The 13,004-nt window shown below is 45.6% G+C and overlaps 1 protein-coding gene across 1 annotated transcript in view; it reads left to right on the top strand.

The window, feature by feature from the left end:
* LOC142578166 (anoctamin-7-like) overlaps window positions 1-13,004 on the top strand; it is a 94,247-nt gene that overhangs the window by 32,159 nt on the left and 49,084 nt on the right. The window contains exons 7-10 of the mRNA XM_075687566.1: window positions 1,046-1,121; window positions 2,432-2,822; window positions 4,188-4,241; window positions 5,183-5,277. Coding sequence (XP_075543681.1) covers window positions 1,046-1,121; window positions 2,432-2,822; window positions 4,188-4,241; window positions 5,183-5,277 — 616 coding nt within the window. The remainder of the gene's footprint in view (window positions 1-1,045; window positions 1,122-2,431; window positions 2,823-4,187; window positions 4,242-5,182; window positions 5,278-13,004) is intronic.

The raw sequence follows: 13,004 nt of genomic DNA, 5'->3' as shown, positions 1-13,004 counted from the left end.
CTAAACGCTTTCTCATACATAGTAACGACAATGGGTCGAACCGATCGACCGGCCTTGCGAGCCACCTGGAAACCAAAGGGGATCCACGCAGTGGCGCGCTAAGCGCCCGCTCACTGGCATCGAAGCGCATTTCACGACGTCACCGCATGGCGACTGAATGACGTGCAAACACACCGCTTTCCATATGGGAGAGAGGCGGACCTCTGAATAGGCCTTGTGTATTGCGGGAAATGCTGCTTGATCCTTTTTATAGAAGCAACCCAAGCGCACGCAGGGCGCCTACTGCGCACCCCGCTTCTACGCCACTCATTGTTCCGTGTTCGTTGTTGCAATCGGTGCATAAAAATAGCTCCTAAACTGGGCAGCGCGTCATTTATATTTTTCGTTCCCTCACTTGCACTTACCTTCTTTCCCTGCGCTTGGCAGTGCACTGGGCGCCATCAGATTTTTCATACTTCTCTACCTTGAAAGAAAAGAGACAAGAAAGCTATGCTGATTTGATTGTTGATATCGCAAGCTCCGTTGTGAATGGAAGAGCGAGCGCTGGTTGCGCGCTGGCGTTTACCGCTCCCAGATTCGTCTCTTAATTCAGCAGCCCTGAGCAGTGGCTCAGTAGACGCGACTAAATAAGCGCAACACGTTGCCGGTAATCAGAACGTCGCAGCTCCCACGTGTGGTGGGAGCTTGTAGGAGTCCCACTTGTGGTGGGACTCCCACTTGTGGTGGCCGCATCGAGGAGGCGGCATATCGCAAAATCACAAAACTGCGATTGTGTGAACGTTTTGGTGCATGCTCAGGAACTTTAGCGGGACAAAACGACACCATAACCACTATGTGAAGTCCACCACAGCACTGGCATCGCTTTGCTTTTATGTGTTAAAGCCAACCAGTCAGGCACTCAGGCAAGCTAACACGCTTTTTAAATTGTGCAAAGCGCTCTCTGCCAACGACAACAGGCTCCATAGCGAGCATTTATTTAACCGCATCGCTTTACAAAGACTCGGACATGTGCGTTAGATCTGCACGATTCTTTTTTTTTTTTCAGACTCACCACGTACTTACGAACATCGACATTGCCAAAGACGAAACTTCGAACCCTGCAGAGTTCCACAAAAAGAAAGGTAACTCTTACCCTTTCGGCTGGCCAAACAGCACTGCCAGAATGCCGGGAGGCACCCACAGCGAGGGAACGGGACGAACGCGACATGCACGAAAACAACCCACTCCGCTGAGTAGCGTTACTTCATAGACACCTCATGTTATTTTAGTCACTGTTGTCACAACTTCTAGGGAGCCATATTGTCTCCTTACACCGGCTGCTGCTTGTATTTTCCACTGAACCTTTTAGTTATTTAGAAATGGCACCATTCGACCGAGATTTCGCAAAGATGTTAAGTTATCTCATAGTTATCTACGGTATAAACAAAAGAAATTTCTTACCTTAAGAACTAAATGCGAGAGTAAAGCGATTCCTTTGAGAACGTATTACGGTCTGTTTGCCGACCAAAAAACCTTTTACATTATCTATAATGGCTTCACCGCAGCACATTTGTGTAATGCAATGAAGCATACGCAATGTATCACGTATGCTGCATTGAATGGCGGACGTGAGTGAGTGTGAACAACTTGTCATTACTTGGCATACTTTGGTGGCGCCTCCAGCAAACAAAAGAGGCAACGGGTACACTAAATCTGGGACCGGGGCTGGCCAGTGGGTTGGGGGCTCCCGAAGCAGGATGCGCCGGGGGTTCATAACTGTTGTCCGTTATCGCACATACAAGCTTGATCACAATACATTACGTGAAGATTAATGAAACACGTTCATCATTATTGAACGCATATGAGACCCTTGCCATATTTGCCAGCACCATTACAATTCTGGGAGTGTTAATTTCCTTTGCTTTCCAGTGTCACGCCTTTAAATGGAATTTTGCTTGAAAAATTGCGGGAAATATTTACTCATTGATTCGCGTAGACGTAGATTCGCGCCGAAGTACCCAACCGCAGATTCGAGCAACCTGCTCGAGTCTGCCGGTACAGTGACAGAGTAGAAGTGAATAAGGAAAACATTACACACCTAATGAGAAAAGAGCCATAATTAGGTATAATTATTTCCAGAATATGAAGCCAGATTTCTTAAAGAAAACTTGATATCCATGTGAATCTAGCCAGAATCCACAAGGGAAACCTTTTGCGCTTCTCGCAAAGAAGCTTCCCATTGAAGAAAAAATCATCCTCATCCTGGTGTAGAACGTTGGGCGCCTTCTTGACCATGCAAGTCACTCTCTCAACCGATTTAACCATGAGGGGCCCACACGTGTACCTACACTCACATTCTTTGTAGGTGCATGCTACATTCTGGCGGCTTGCGTACGTAGAGACCGCGCCGTGTACAGTCGACAGCCGGTGAAACTGTGCCCTTCGTTGGCAGGGCTCTCGTACCTGCTGATGAAGAACGTGTACCTGGACGCGTTCGTGGTCCACGAGCGGTCTACGCTGGAGCCCGTGTGGGTGCCGGGCGAGGCGCCGCCTCCTCGGCCGCAGCCCCTGTCCGCCCTCAAAGTGACCGACTCGGTGCATGTCCTCGACGACGACCGCTTCTCGCCCATGGCGCCGGCCGCCGCCGCCGCATCCGGGGACACGCGCGCCGCGCTGGACCACCAGTGGCGCAAGCTGGTGGGCGGCCAGCCGCTGGACAGCATCCGGGACTACTTCGGAGAGAAGATCTCCTTCTACTTCGCGTGGGTGGGCACCTTCATCGCTTCCCTGGTCGTCCCCGCCGTCATCGGCCTCGGCGTCTTCTTCTTCGGCGTCATCGAGAAGTGAGTCGTCTCGCAGGCTTGGGGCGCGCCACAAGGCGAAGCAGTGCCACACTTGACGGCTGCCAACGAGCTTGCGCGGAAACTTTTATGAAGGCGAGCAACTTTTCACGTTTAAAGATGATAGCGGTGCTGTTAGTTTAAACTAAAGGTAGTAGTCGCGCTGCTTTTGAGTAGTAGGTTGCATCCGTTGAAGTAAAAATTACGGTGGGTAAGTTATAGGTAAACGCAACGGGCACGCGCCACGTTATAACGTGCGTGACACGACACGCAGCGCCATAGTTACCGATAAACTGTTGTTATAAATCATCTAACTTTCGGATGATGCTAAACAAAAATAATCTAAATATTCAAACCAGCATGGCTGAAACAAGTTTTTACGTGGCTAGAAAACTGTTGCCTTTAAATCTGAAAAGTTGCTCAGTTTAATATGTTAGCATGATAGCAGCATACAACTTGGAAGCGCAGTGCGTGGTTTACTAGGCTTAGAAATAAATTGGCGCCAGAAATACCATAGAATTTTTTTTTATGATTAAGTAAAGCACATTGTCACGTCTTTTAAAATATTGGAGGAACAAACTTGCCAGCTTGATCACTTCAGTCTATTTGCACTTGATGGGATACTTCTCACTTCATTCGGTGCCCGAGTGCGAATAAGTTTGCAAAGGTTAAACACATACCTCCGAATGCGGAAGTACGCAACCCTGGAGGCCCTCATATGTGCGCGGGAGGGCTTATTTCTTTAATGCGTCATCCCCTCATGTCTCTCTCATCCTTGTCCCGTTTGTTCTCTAATCACTTACTCCAGAACACCAGGATTTTTTATGCAAGTTATATATCCTTCTTATCGTGAATGTTTTGTTCTCTATCGGAAGCCTAATTCGGACTTTCATTTAAGGCCATGTAATTCTGATTAACTTCTGTAAACAGCACTTGTTTGGTGTTCTCATATGACACATCGAACCGTTTTAATGTTTGTTTGTACGTTATCTTTCTTTCTTTCTTTCTTTCTTTCTTTCTTTCTTTCTTTCTTTCTTTCTTTCTTTCTTTCTTTCTTTCTTTCTTTCAGATGCATCCTCTTGGAGCTTGTGTGATGTATTTCACATTCATGTGGTTAAAAAAAACTGTGCAACATATTGCATACAGTAATGAGCCCACATTTATCCTATATTCGCCATTTAAGTTTTCCGTCTTGGTGAATGTATTGTGGTATAGCATTTAGGTTGCTCTTTCAGCTGGCGCACGAAGGGTGCAACTGCTTTTCATGCGTTAAATATATAAACCTGTATTCATCGTCCAGTTTGTGCGCAAAAGCCTACCTTCAAATAAACCTGATATTACTAATATTGCCCTTTGTTATACTGGCAGAGTGACGAGTGATAAGGACGTCCTTAAAAACGACAGCAGCACCGTAAATTACACGTGAGTAAGCAATGACAATACTTTCGTTATCGTAGCTATCTCTCTCTTTTTTATTTGCGGTATATTACACGTGGAAATGCTTCTTTCTTATTAGATTTATTTTCCCGACTGGCAGTACCGCGAAACTCGAACACTCTCTCTATTCATGGCAAATAAGCAGCAGCGCACTGAAAACGAAGACGAAGGAAGACGTAGGCACAACACCAGTACTTGTGTTGTGTCTACGTCTTCCTTCCTCCTCGTCTTCAGTGCGCTGTTGCTCATTTGTCATTAATAAATACCAACTCGCCCAGTTTTCCATCCTCTTCACTCTCTCCAGCTGAGTCGGATGCGTATGATGCAATGAAATTGCTCACACGAAAATTATAATTTCAAGCATTGTTAAAAGCAGCTCCACGCGTAATACCACTTCTTCGTAGTATGTATCTGCATTTATTTCGTTGAACGATCTGCATGCACTATAGCAAAGAACACTTTTGGAGAATTAAACTAGTTGGATGGAATTCAGTAGTCGATCCACGATTGCGTGTGAGACACTGATGCGTCGCTATTGCTAAGCCGCGATATGCCTCAGGCTCCTCTCTTCCAATGTCTGTATCTATATTTCTTTCTGAAAAGAAATGAATTTCGAAGAACAGAGCGAGAGCTCAGTTGCCTGGTTCTTGAAAATCGAAGTACACTGGAAACTGAACAGAAGTGCCGGTCGTTTTGACACTCGGTCATTTTCGCAAGAAATACACGGTAGAAGAATGTCCGATTCGCCACTCCCATTAATCGCACTCAGCTGTGGTAACTCGAGCAGCATATAGACCGTCGACGCAGAAGTGGCGAGTCGTGTAGACGCAGGCCAATACCATGGAAGAGAGAGAGAGAGAGAATAACTAAAGCTGCCGTGTCACGCGGTCAATGCGCTGACGCTCATTCCGTGATTTCGCTCGCAGTGACGTGAACGCCATCATCTACACCGTGGACGTCATCAAGGCTGCCGGTGACACCTTCCTCACACCCTTCTTCGCTTTCACGGTCTGCCTGTGGGGTGAGTGGCTAGCACGGCTTTGTGTTTCCTTCCTCTCGCCCTCTCTCTTTCCTCGATTCCGCCGTGTGTCGAGTCCATTACCGGAGGTGCGCATCGACCGATCCTCCCGACAATTTGTCGAATGCAAGGCCACGGAAAATGGCCAAGTCCCACCGGTCGTTGAAGTGACGCTGCGCTGGTTCTCTCGCCAGCACGTTCGCCGTGAAATCGAGATGTTAGTTTACGGTGCACCCAGCGTGTGAAATATCGCGGTTTCGGCCCGGGTTATTGCTAAGCAAGAGGGAAGGGCCCCGTTAAAACTGTAGCTGTCCTTTTGGACTGCTTGATGACATTCACGTAGAAGGTGAATTACCTGCTTTGTATTGCTTACGCAGCCCTCTAGTGTTTGCGCTTCGGAGCGCAGGTCTGAGTAAACGACACCTATAGACGGGTGCTCCCCGAGTGTCACCGTAATTCGCACTGCACTGTTGCGAGCGTCCGTAAGCACCTACTCGATAGCGCCGGGCAGCTGGCTAGAGCACCTGCCTTCTGAATATGCTCGCAGCGTGCAATACGCACCTGTTCTGATGACCGAATATGCAGTTGCGCGCTCTCAAGCGCCATCATTTCCCCAGGCGCGACAAGAAAGGGGACGTTTCTCCGCAACACCACGTGTTCCAGCGCCTCAATACTTTCACGTGACTACGCGATGCTGTCGAAGCCTTTCAGTCTAAAGGCACGACATGGCTGCGCGTGCGTGTTTCGTGCCACTACAAGGCGTAGGCAGCGCGCTTATGAGAAATCACAAAATAATTATGCGCGCAGGAGAGAGCAACCGCTAGTCCGAACATATATGCGCGCGCGCTCATGCACACAAGCACAAACGCACAGACAGGCACGTGCACTGACATGCACGCAATGTTATGGTTAACATCCGTGCTTCAATGTTCCCATAGAAGTGGTTTATCTGGAGCTTGTGTCAATCTTTCCTTACAAAAAATTACCGTAGTCCATGAAACCGATTCAAGCTTTAGAATATGAACCGTAGCTGGCTGCTAGTGCTGCGAGAGCGTGCCTTTCCTCGCTCAGGGCACTATTAGCGCCTCCATGAATCCAGTGACCCGTAATCAGTAACTTCTTTCGTTGTATGGTGGCGCTGATCACTGTAAGCGAAGGGCCCCTCAGCCACTCGACAATTTCGTTTATTTGGAGACATTGCGCAGACTGAGTGTACATAGCCTTCCACGTGAGAAATCTGGAGTGCCCTCGGACCAAATAATGATTTCTTTTTTTTTCTTTCTTTCATGGTATTTATTACAGTAGTAATCAACCCGACATTCACCATTTGTGCATAGTCAGAGAATGGAGCGCATAATGAAAGTCACACAGAGAAAAGGCATCGTTCATACTGTGGGTAGAAACGTTGGTTTCACTTTAGAAAGGTGGTAAGGATAGGCACCTCACCAAGATGGCGTACCAGTCCGGTTGTGTATCAAGTCCATCATAAACCTGTTTTAGGTGTAGTGTCACTCGGATAAAATGTAACCTTGTAGGTACCACCGTTTCGACGTTTCGGTCCATCATTCGCGTTTTCTATAAACTGTGCATTCCCACGAGAAAAAACGTATCATAAGATGCACTGTTATCAAAGGTCGGCAGCAGGTATCGCACAGTATGACCGTTAATCTCAATGTCTTTTTTTAAAGCCCGTTGGAGGACATCCCAAAATAGGATTGCGTCGGTGCATCTAATAAAACAATGTTCAATTGTCTCTGGCACGTCACAAAGGCGACGGTTGAGAGAATAGACAAAGATACCCTTTTTCTGTAGCCATGTTTTTACCGGTATGGTTTCACTACGAAGTTTATAAAAGAATGTTTTGCAGCAAGGGGATAAATACATTTTGCGAAGCCGCTTTAGTACATCGTGGCCTGGCCATTTAGTGTCTAATTATCGGTAAAATGGAGGCGGAAATAGCATGGACCGTAAATCTTTGTATAAGGTTTTACGCGACACAGAGTACAAGTATTCAGTGGAAAACCGAACTGTCAGGACACGAACCGCCAAATAACCTTCTTGCATGAACCCTCTCACAAGCATAAACGCGAAGAAAAATTGGAAGAAACAATTAAATCAGGTAACGCATTAACAAGTGCGACTTGCATGAATGACCGAATTATAGGATGCGAAGTATCGCGAAAAAAGAAAAAACGAGACACTATTTGCTGCACATAAATATGTACTGAACCCAGCCCACCTTCAATAACGGGCCTGAATATATTGTCTCGCCTCATGGGCTCAAAAGTTGAAGACCATACGAAGGTTGCAAAGGTTCGGTGAAAGCGTTGGATGTAAAGCCTGGCACAATAAATAACTTGCAATACATAGTAAAATTTTGTGGCCAAGAACTTATTGCAGGCCTCGGCTTTACCAAAAATAGAAAGTTGGTGCGGAACGAATGCCTGGGCGTAACTTTGCAGGGCCGAACCCCGTTCTTTCCAATAGTGTGCGCTTAATTTATATGCGTCAAGCGACACGCCAAGAAACTTTGGCGGAACATCAGTCAATTTAACGCCTGCAAACTGTTCTGGTGTATAGCACCATGAGCCAAACCATAAGCCTAATCTTCTTAAGGAGTTCATTCGTGCTCCTGACACGCTGCCGAATTCCTCTGTTGTCGATACTACCTTTTCAACACTGGTCTTATCCGTGCAGAAGAACGCTCAATCATCTCCATAAGCTAAGACTTTTACTTCATTACCCAGTATATTGAAGCCATAAATGTAACTCGACTGAATTACGCTTAAGCATAGCGGTTCCAGGTAAATGGTGAATAGTAATGGGGACATCGGGCAAACTTGTTTTACTGAAGAGCAAATGGAAACGGGCTCAGAGAGTTGGCCATTAATAACTAAACGAGTAGTACAACAGGTGTAGCAAAGCTTAACGCCTTTAAGCACAGCGGAGCCAACACTGGCATGCTCCAGAAGAGAAAATAAATAGGAGTGACTGACACGATCAAAAGCTTTAGCAAGGCCTACCTGGAGCATTGCAAGCTGCTCAGTGGAACCATAACAGTAATGAAGAAGTGTATGGGCGATATGTATGTTGGTTTGAATTGATCGGCCCCTGATTCCACACGTCTGATGGGAACCAATTAGAATTTACATCGCAAATTGCAATCTACTAGATAGAACTTTCGCAAAAATTTTGTAATCCACGTTTGACAATGTGATTGGTCGGTAGCCTTCAACAGAACACAGTTTCTCATAATTTCACGCTTAAGAAGCGGCTTTCTTTTTTACTCTTTTTTTTCACTGACATACAATGAAGGCACTCTGCGATAAATAATAATACAAGCACAATAAGTACTTATATTTTGTTACAGCCCTTCCTGTTCTTGCAGGCAAGCCTAATGTCAAAAAGGAACCTACCAGAGACCACCATTTCCGACCGAAAGGGACGGAAACGGCTTACATGAGCATGGTCGCTGTTATTGTACCCTCTTCGTAATCGATATTTCGTAGAATGGGACCATGTCAAGAGCCCCGTCAATCCTATTTGGCACCGAAGCCATAAATAGGGCACAATAAGATCGAAGAGCGCTGCCGACACAGCATTCAAGGACGCAGATGTAAAAGCGATAGCACGCAGCCTGCTCCTCGAGCTGCTTCTGCTGAACGCAAGCAGGTGGCCCAGTAGTTTTTCATCGCTCGTGGGTGCCATACGCCAAGGCGACATATGCTTTCCTCCGCTCAGTATATATAGGTACAGTTCTAAAGAGGAGAGTGGAATAAGGTGGTTTGGCGAGGCAACGACCGAGGGTGTGTTAGCGGCGAGGGTATAGAATTTAATAGAAAGGTGTGCTATTCAACGTCGCGGGAGGAATGTGAGGTAGCGTCGTGTGTCAGTCGGTTGACGAGTCAACGTGGGTTCCTTTTTTCGTAGAAGGGGCCTGGACGATGACAAGAGGCAGAGAGGGTATTATCTGTTTTGTTAGAAGTCAGTCAACTATCGTGTCTCTGAAAGAGAGAATAAAAGTAGCGGCAGAAAATGGTACTCCTGGAATAAAAAGAAATGAATAAATATATAAATAAAAAAACAAAAAAAAATAAAAATAACTAGGTGCTGTTGTCTGTAATTTGAAATTTATTATAGCAAATAGATTCTAAAGCTCCCTTTGAAACAATGACATTGCAACCTATCGGTTGCACTGTCTTGAACTTGTTCTCTCTATTTTCTGTCTCGCACAGAACGGAAATTTGACTGTAGGATGTAGAGCTTAAGTTCATCAAAGTTATGACCTGATTGGTTGAAATGCTTGGTGACGGCTTTAGGAAGCTTTTTAGCTGTGTCTGCGCGATGTCCGTTGTATTTTTTATTGAAATGAAAATAAAAAGAAAGAGACGGTAGTCACCTTATAATTGTGACGGCTACTCCTTTTCTCATAGCAGAAACAACAATATAAACAAAATATGTTGGAAAATGAAAAAAAAAATAATCACACGATGTCACTAAGACATTCTTCCATTATTTGTAATTATTAGTGCTTGTATATTAAGTGTCATACATTTTTTGTTGTGCGTGAATTATTTTAACACTGTAATTCCTCATCTGTTTATATGCTCATCGAAGTCTACATCATGGCCGTTTGTGTGTGTTTGTGACTGTTTACGAACTCATTGTGGTGCAACTTGCACTTGACTTTTACACTGTTCATAGGCGTATAGGACTGTGCTGTGGCTTTCTCACCCTATGAAGCGATGTCCGTTAAACCTGACGTTCATTGATTTTCCCGTTTCGTCGAGATATTATTTTTTAAAGAAGGACCGTTCAAGCGTACAAATTACATCGGAACTAGCGCAAGGCAACCTAGTTTTCACTTCGTGTGTATAGCTGTTCGCGGTGCTTTTAATTTTAAGGTCACCTTGAAGGTGCCTGCAGGTGTTGCGCCAGGGGCGAGAACATGCTTTTATTACGGGGGAACGATGTCGGCTGACTTTTGCGCGCACTAACATGTCTTTAATGTTTCTGTTGCGGCAACAGGTCGCCCTTGGTACCACTGGGAAGGCTTTTCTCAGACACTCGTTACTTGATAATAGTGGGTGGTATTCTCGTAGGATTTTGTTTATGTTTGGGGGGCACCTGCACGTCAATCAGCGTAGTCTACTGTCTTCAATGTGCCACTTAAAGCAAATAATACATAGGTGGGACTGGACAACAAATTCATGCAAGATTCAACGGCAATCGCGCAGATACAAAACAGAATTTACTTGGAGCAGTAGCCAGCTACTTCAATGAACACGGCCTTATATTTGATAAAGCAAGGCTCTATATACTACAAGCAAATTTCCGTTCACCTTGCGAGAGTAAATATATAGAATCATGCCTCCCACACCCCTTGACACAAGTTTCAACGCCTACGCCCGACGGGGATCAATTTGGCGCATGACAACTTAGAATCGCTAAAAGCTGTAACTTGAACCAGAAATTGCCATATCATTAAAAAAGGCACAAAACACGTTATGCCACCAGCTAACCTAGATTCTCAATCTCACCTATTCCTCCATTTCCAGTTCATCCCCCCTCCCCCCTAACACTGAGTTTATTATCTGTTTCACGCTTTTACGCATCTATCAAACGCACGAGCCCTTTTCCCGTGTACACCTGGCCCCTCCAGTTTTTTGTCCTGTCGTCCTCCTATTTGTACTTTCTTTCATTTTCTTTCCCCTGTTCTTTCTTTCTTTTTCTTTTGCTCTGTTCTTTTATTTATTTTTTGTTTTAAAGACCGGCGCCACCACATTCTTAAGTCTCGGACGCCAGGATACCTTTTTTCGGCGCCTCGATCAAACCGGGTCGTGCCATTTCTGAATGCCGCTGCGACGACGCCTACGCCGAACTACTGAGTCCCTTGTAAGACCAAGCCGCTGCCTTCCAACTACCCTATCCATTTCCCCCAGACTGTGTGCTGCCATTATAGCACCTTGAATATGGCCCGACACATTGCTGCAATGCTACTCAAGTCATTCTTTCAACTCGTCTTTTTGTTACTCGCACACCGGCAGGCTCTTCTAAAACCAGATACGCACGCCACCTGCGATACCGTCGAAGGTTCCCTAACCTCTCGCTCTCCCAGCACCCCACCGTCCTATGTGCTTCTCTTTGTCTATTTTCTTTTTGTTTTATTTTTTTCTAGCGCCTTCCCACTCTCCTGTTCTTGTCCCCTCGTGTGAGAAAAAAATCACGCCTAGAGCCGTCAAACGACATTGCTGATTTTATTTTCAGTCTCCCTTTACAACCAACCGCCACCGACAACGACCGCACCTGACGTCACTCCACTAGCCTGTTAAAACAAACCTGCCGAGGATGACGCGACCGCCTTTGAAGGTCCTCCTATGGAAACGTTGGCCCGCCTTTCTGAGGCACCTTATCCCTGTTTATAACGTACTTAATTGTGAGCGTATCAATAAAGTTGAGCTAAAATATGGTTCTGCACCTATTACTAACACGCTATGAACACGCCAGTGCCAGTCATACCATGGCTATTGAAGTCAGGATAGAAAAAGTTCATAATTCTGACGAAATGGTTCGTGCGCATCGGTTTCACGTGGACTACCGTAACTCCAGTGTCCTGGGTGTAGTGATTAATCCCTTTGACAGAGGTGGCAGGCGACGCATGGTGCTAGTACCCTGGCATGATAATTGTGTATATGCAAGTATTTCAGTTTTATTCCCTCTTCCTGTTTTTCCTTCGTCCCAATTCGTTCTCTCCTTTCGCCGAGCACGCTCCTTACGGATTATATTAGTGCGGCCTTTTAGAATATTTTTTTGCATGCTGATTTATCCCTTTACAGCACACCCATCACTTTTCTAACAATATAAACGAGGACGAATAACTGGTTCAGTTGATCATGTGTGTTTAGTGCGTGGATTTGAAGAGAGTCCCGTGCCAAGACAGCACTGGGGCTGTGAGAGACGCCAGAGCGGAGGACTCTGGCTAAATTTTAGCTACCTGAAATTCTTCAACATACACAAACCTAAATGCACGAGCATTTTTGTATCGCGCATCCATTCTAGTGCGGCTGATGCGGTCGGTAATAAAACCTGCAGCAGGGGCCGCATTCCCAAAACTTTCCTTCGTAAGTATTCTTTGGCATTGGCCGGACACCTTCGCTAATAACATTTCCGACACCAGCATTGGCTGAAATGCTTTCTTACGAACAATTCTAGCGTAGAATTATAGCTTTGCCCATACTGATTCATGCACACAAAAAAAGAAGCCGACACGCCGGCGCGTTTGGTGCCTAATATTTGTTCTTTTACGAGTGACAACGTGGCCTGCAGGAAGATCAATGAACTGCTGGTCGCATTCCAATGTAAACGTTAAGGAAGTACATATGATTTTATGATATAATTGTTAGAAGGCTGACGTTGCGTCTGCGACAGCTTCAAATATCGTGGTACAGGTGGCTGTGAAGAAAGTCGGCTTCGAGGGTACTTGTAGCTTCTTATATTAGCTCTACTGAAGCAAATTTGCAGTCATAAATATGTTATTTTTCCAACTAGGTCAATCTGTACATCATTCCATTTCCCTTCGTTCTTCGTGCAGTGCATCTGAAGAGGCTACTATAGCGCTGCGTCGAGCTCCAATGCCACCCAGATAAAGCAATGTGTACACACCAAAGAATTCGCATTTCTGAAGACCTGTGACAAAACGAGTTGTAATTCTGAGTTGCTGCACAAAAAAA

Source organism: Dermacentor variabilis, chromosome 4, assembly GCF_050947875.1.
Source record: "Dermacentor variabilis isolate Ectoservices chromosome 4, ASM5094787v1, whole genome shotgun sequence".
NCBI lineage: Eukaryota > Metazoa > Arthropoda > Arachnida > Ixodida > Ixodidae > Dermacentor > Dermacentor variabilis.
Note: the sequence above shows the minus strand (reverse complement) of the source record. Positions and strands in the feature narration are given on the sequence as shown.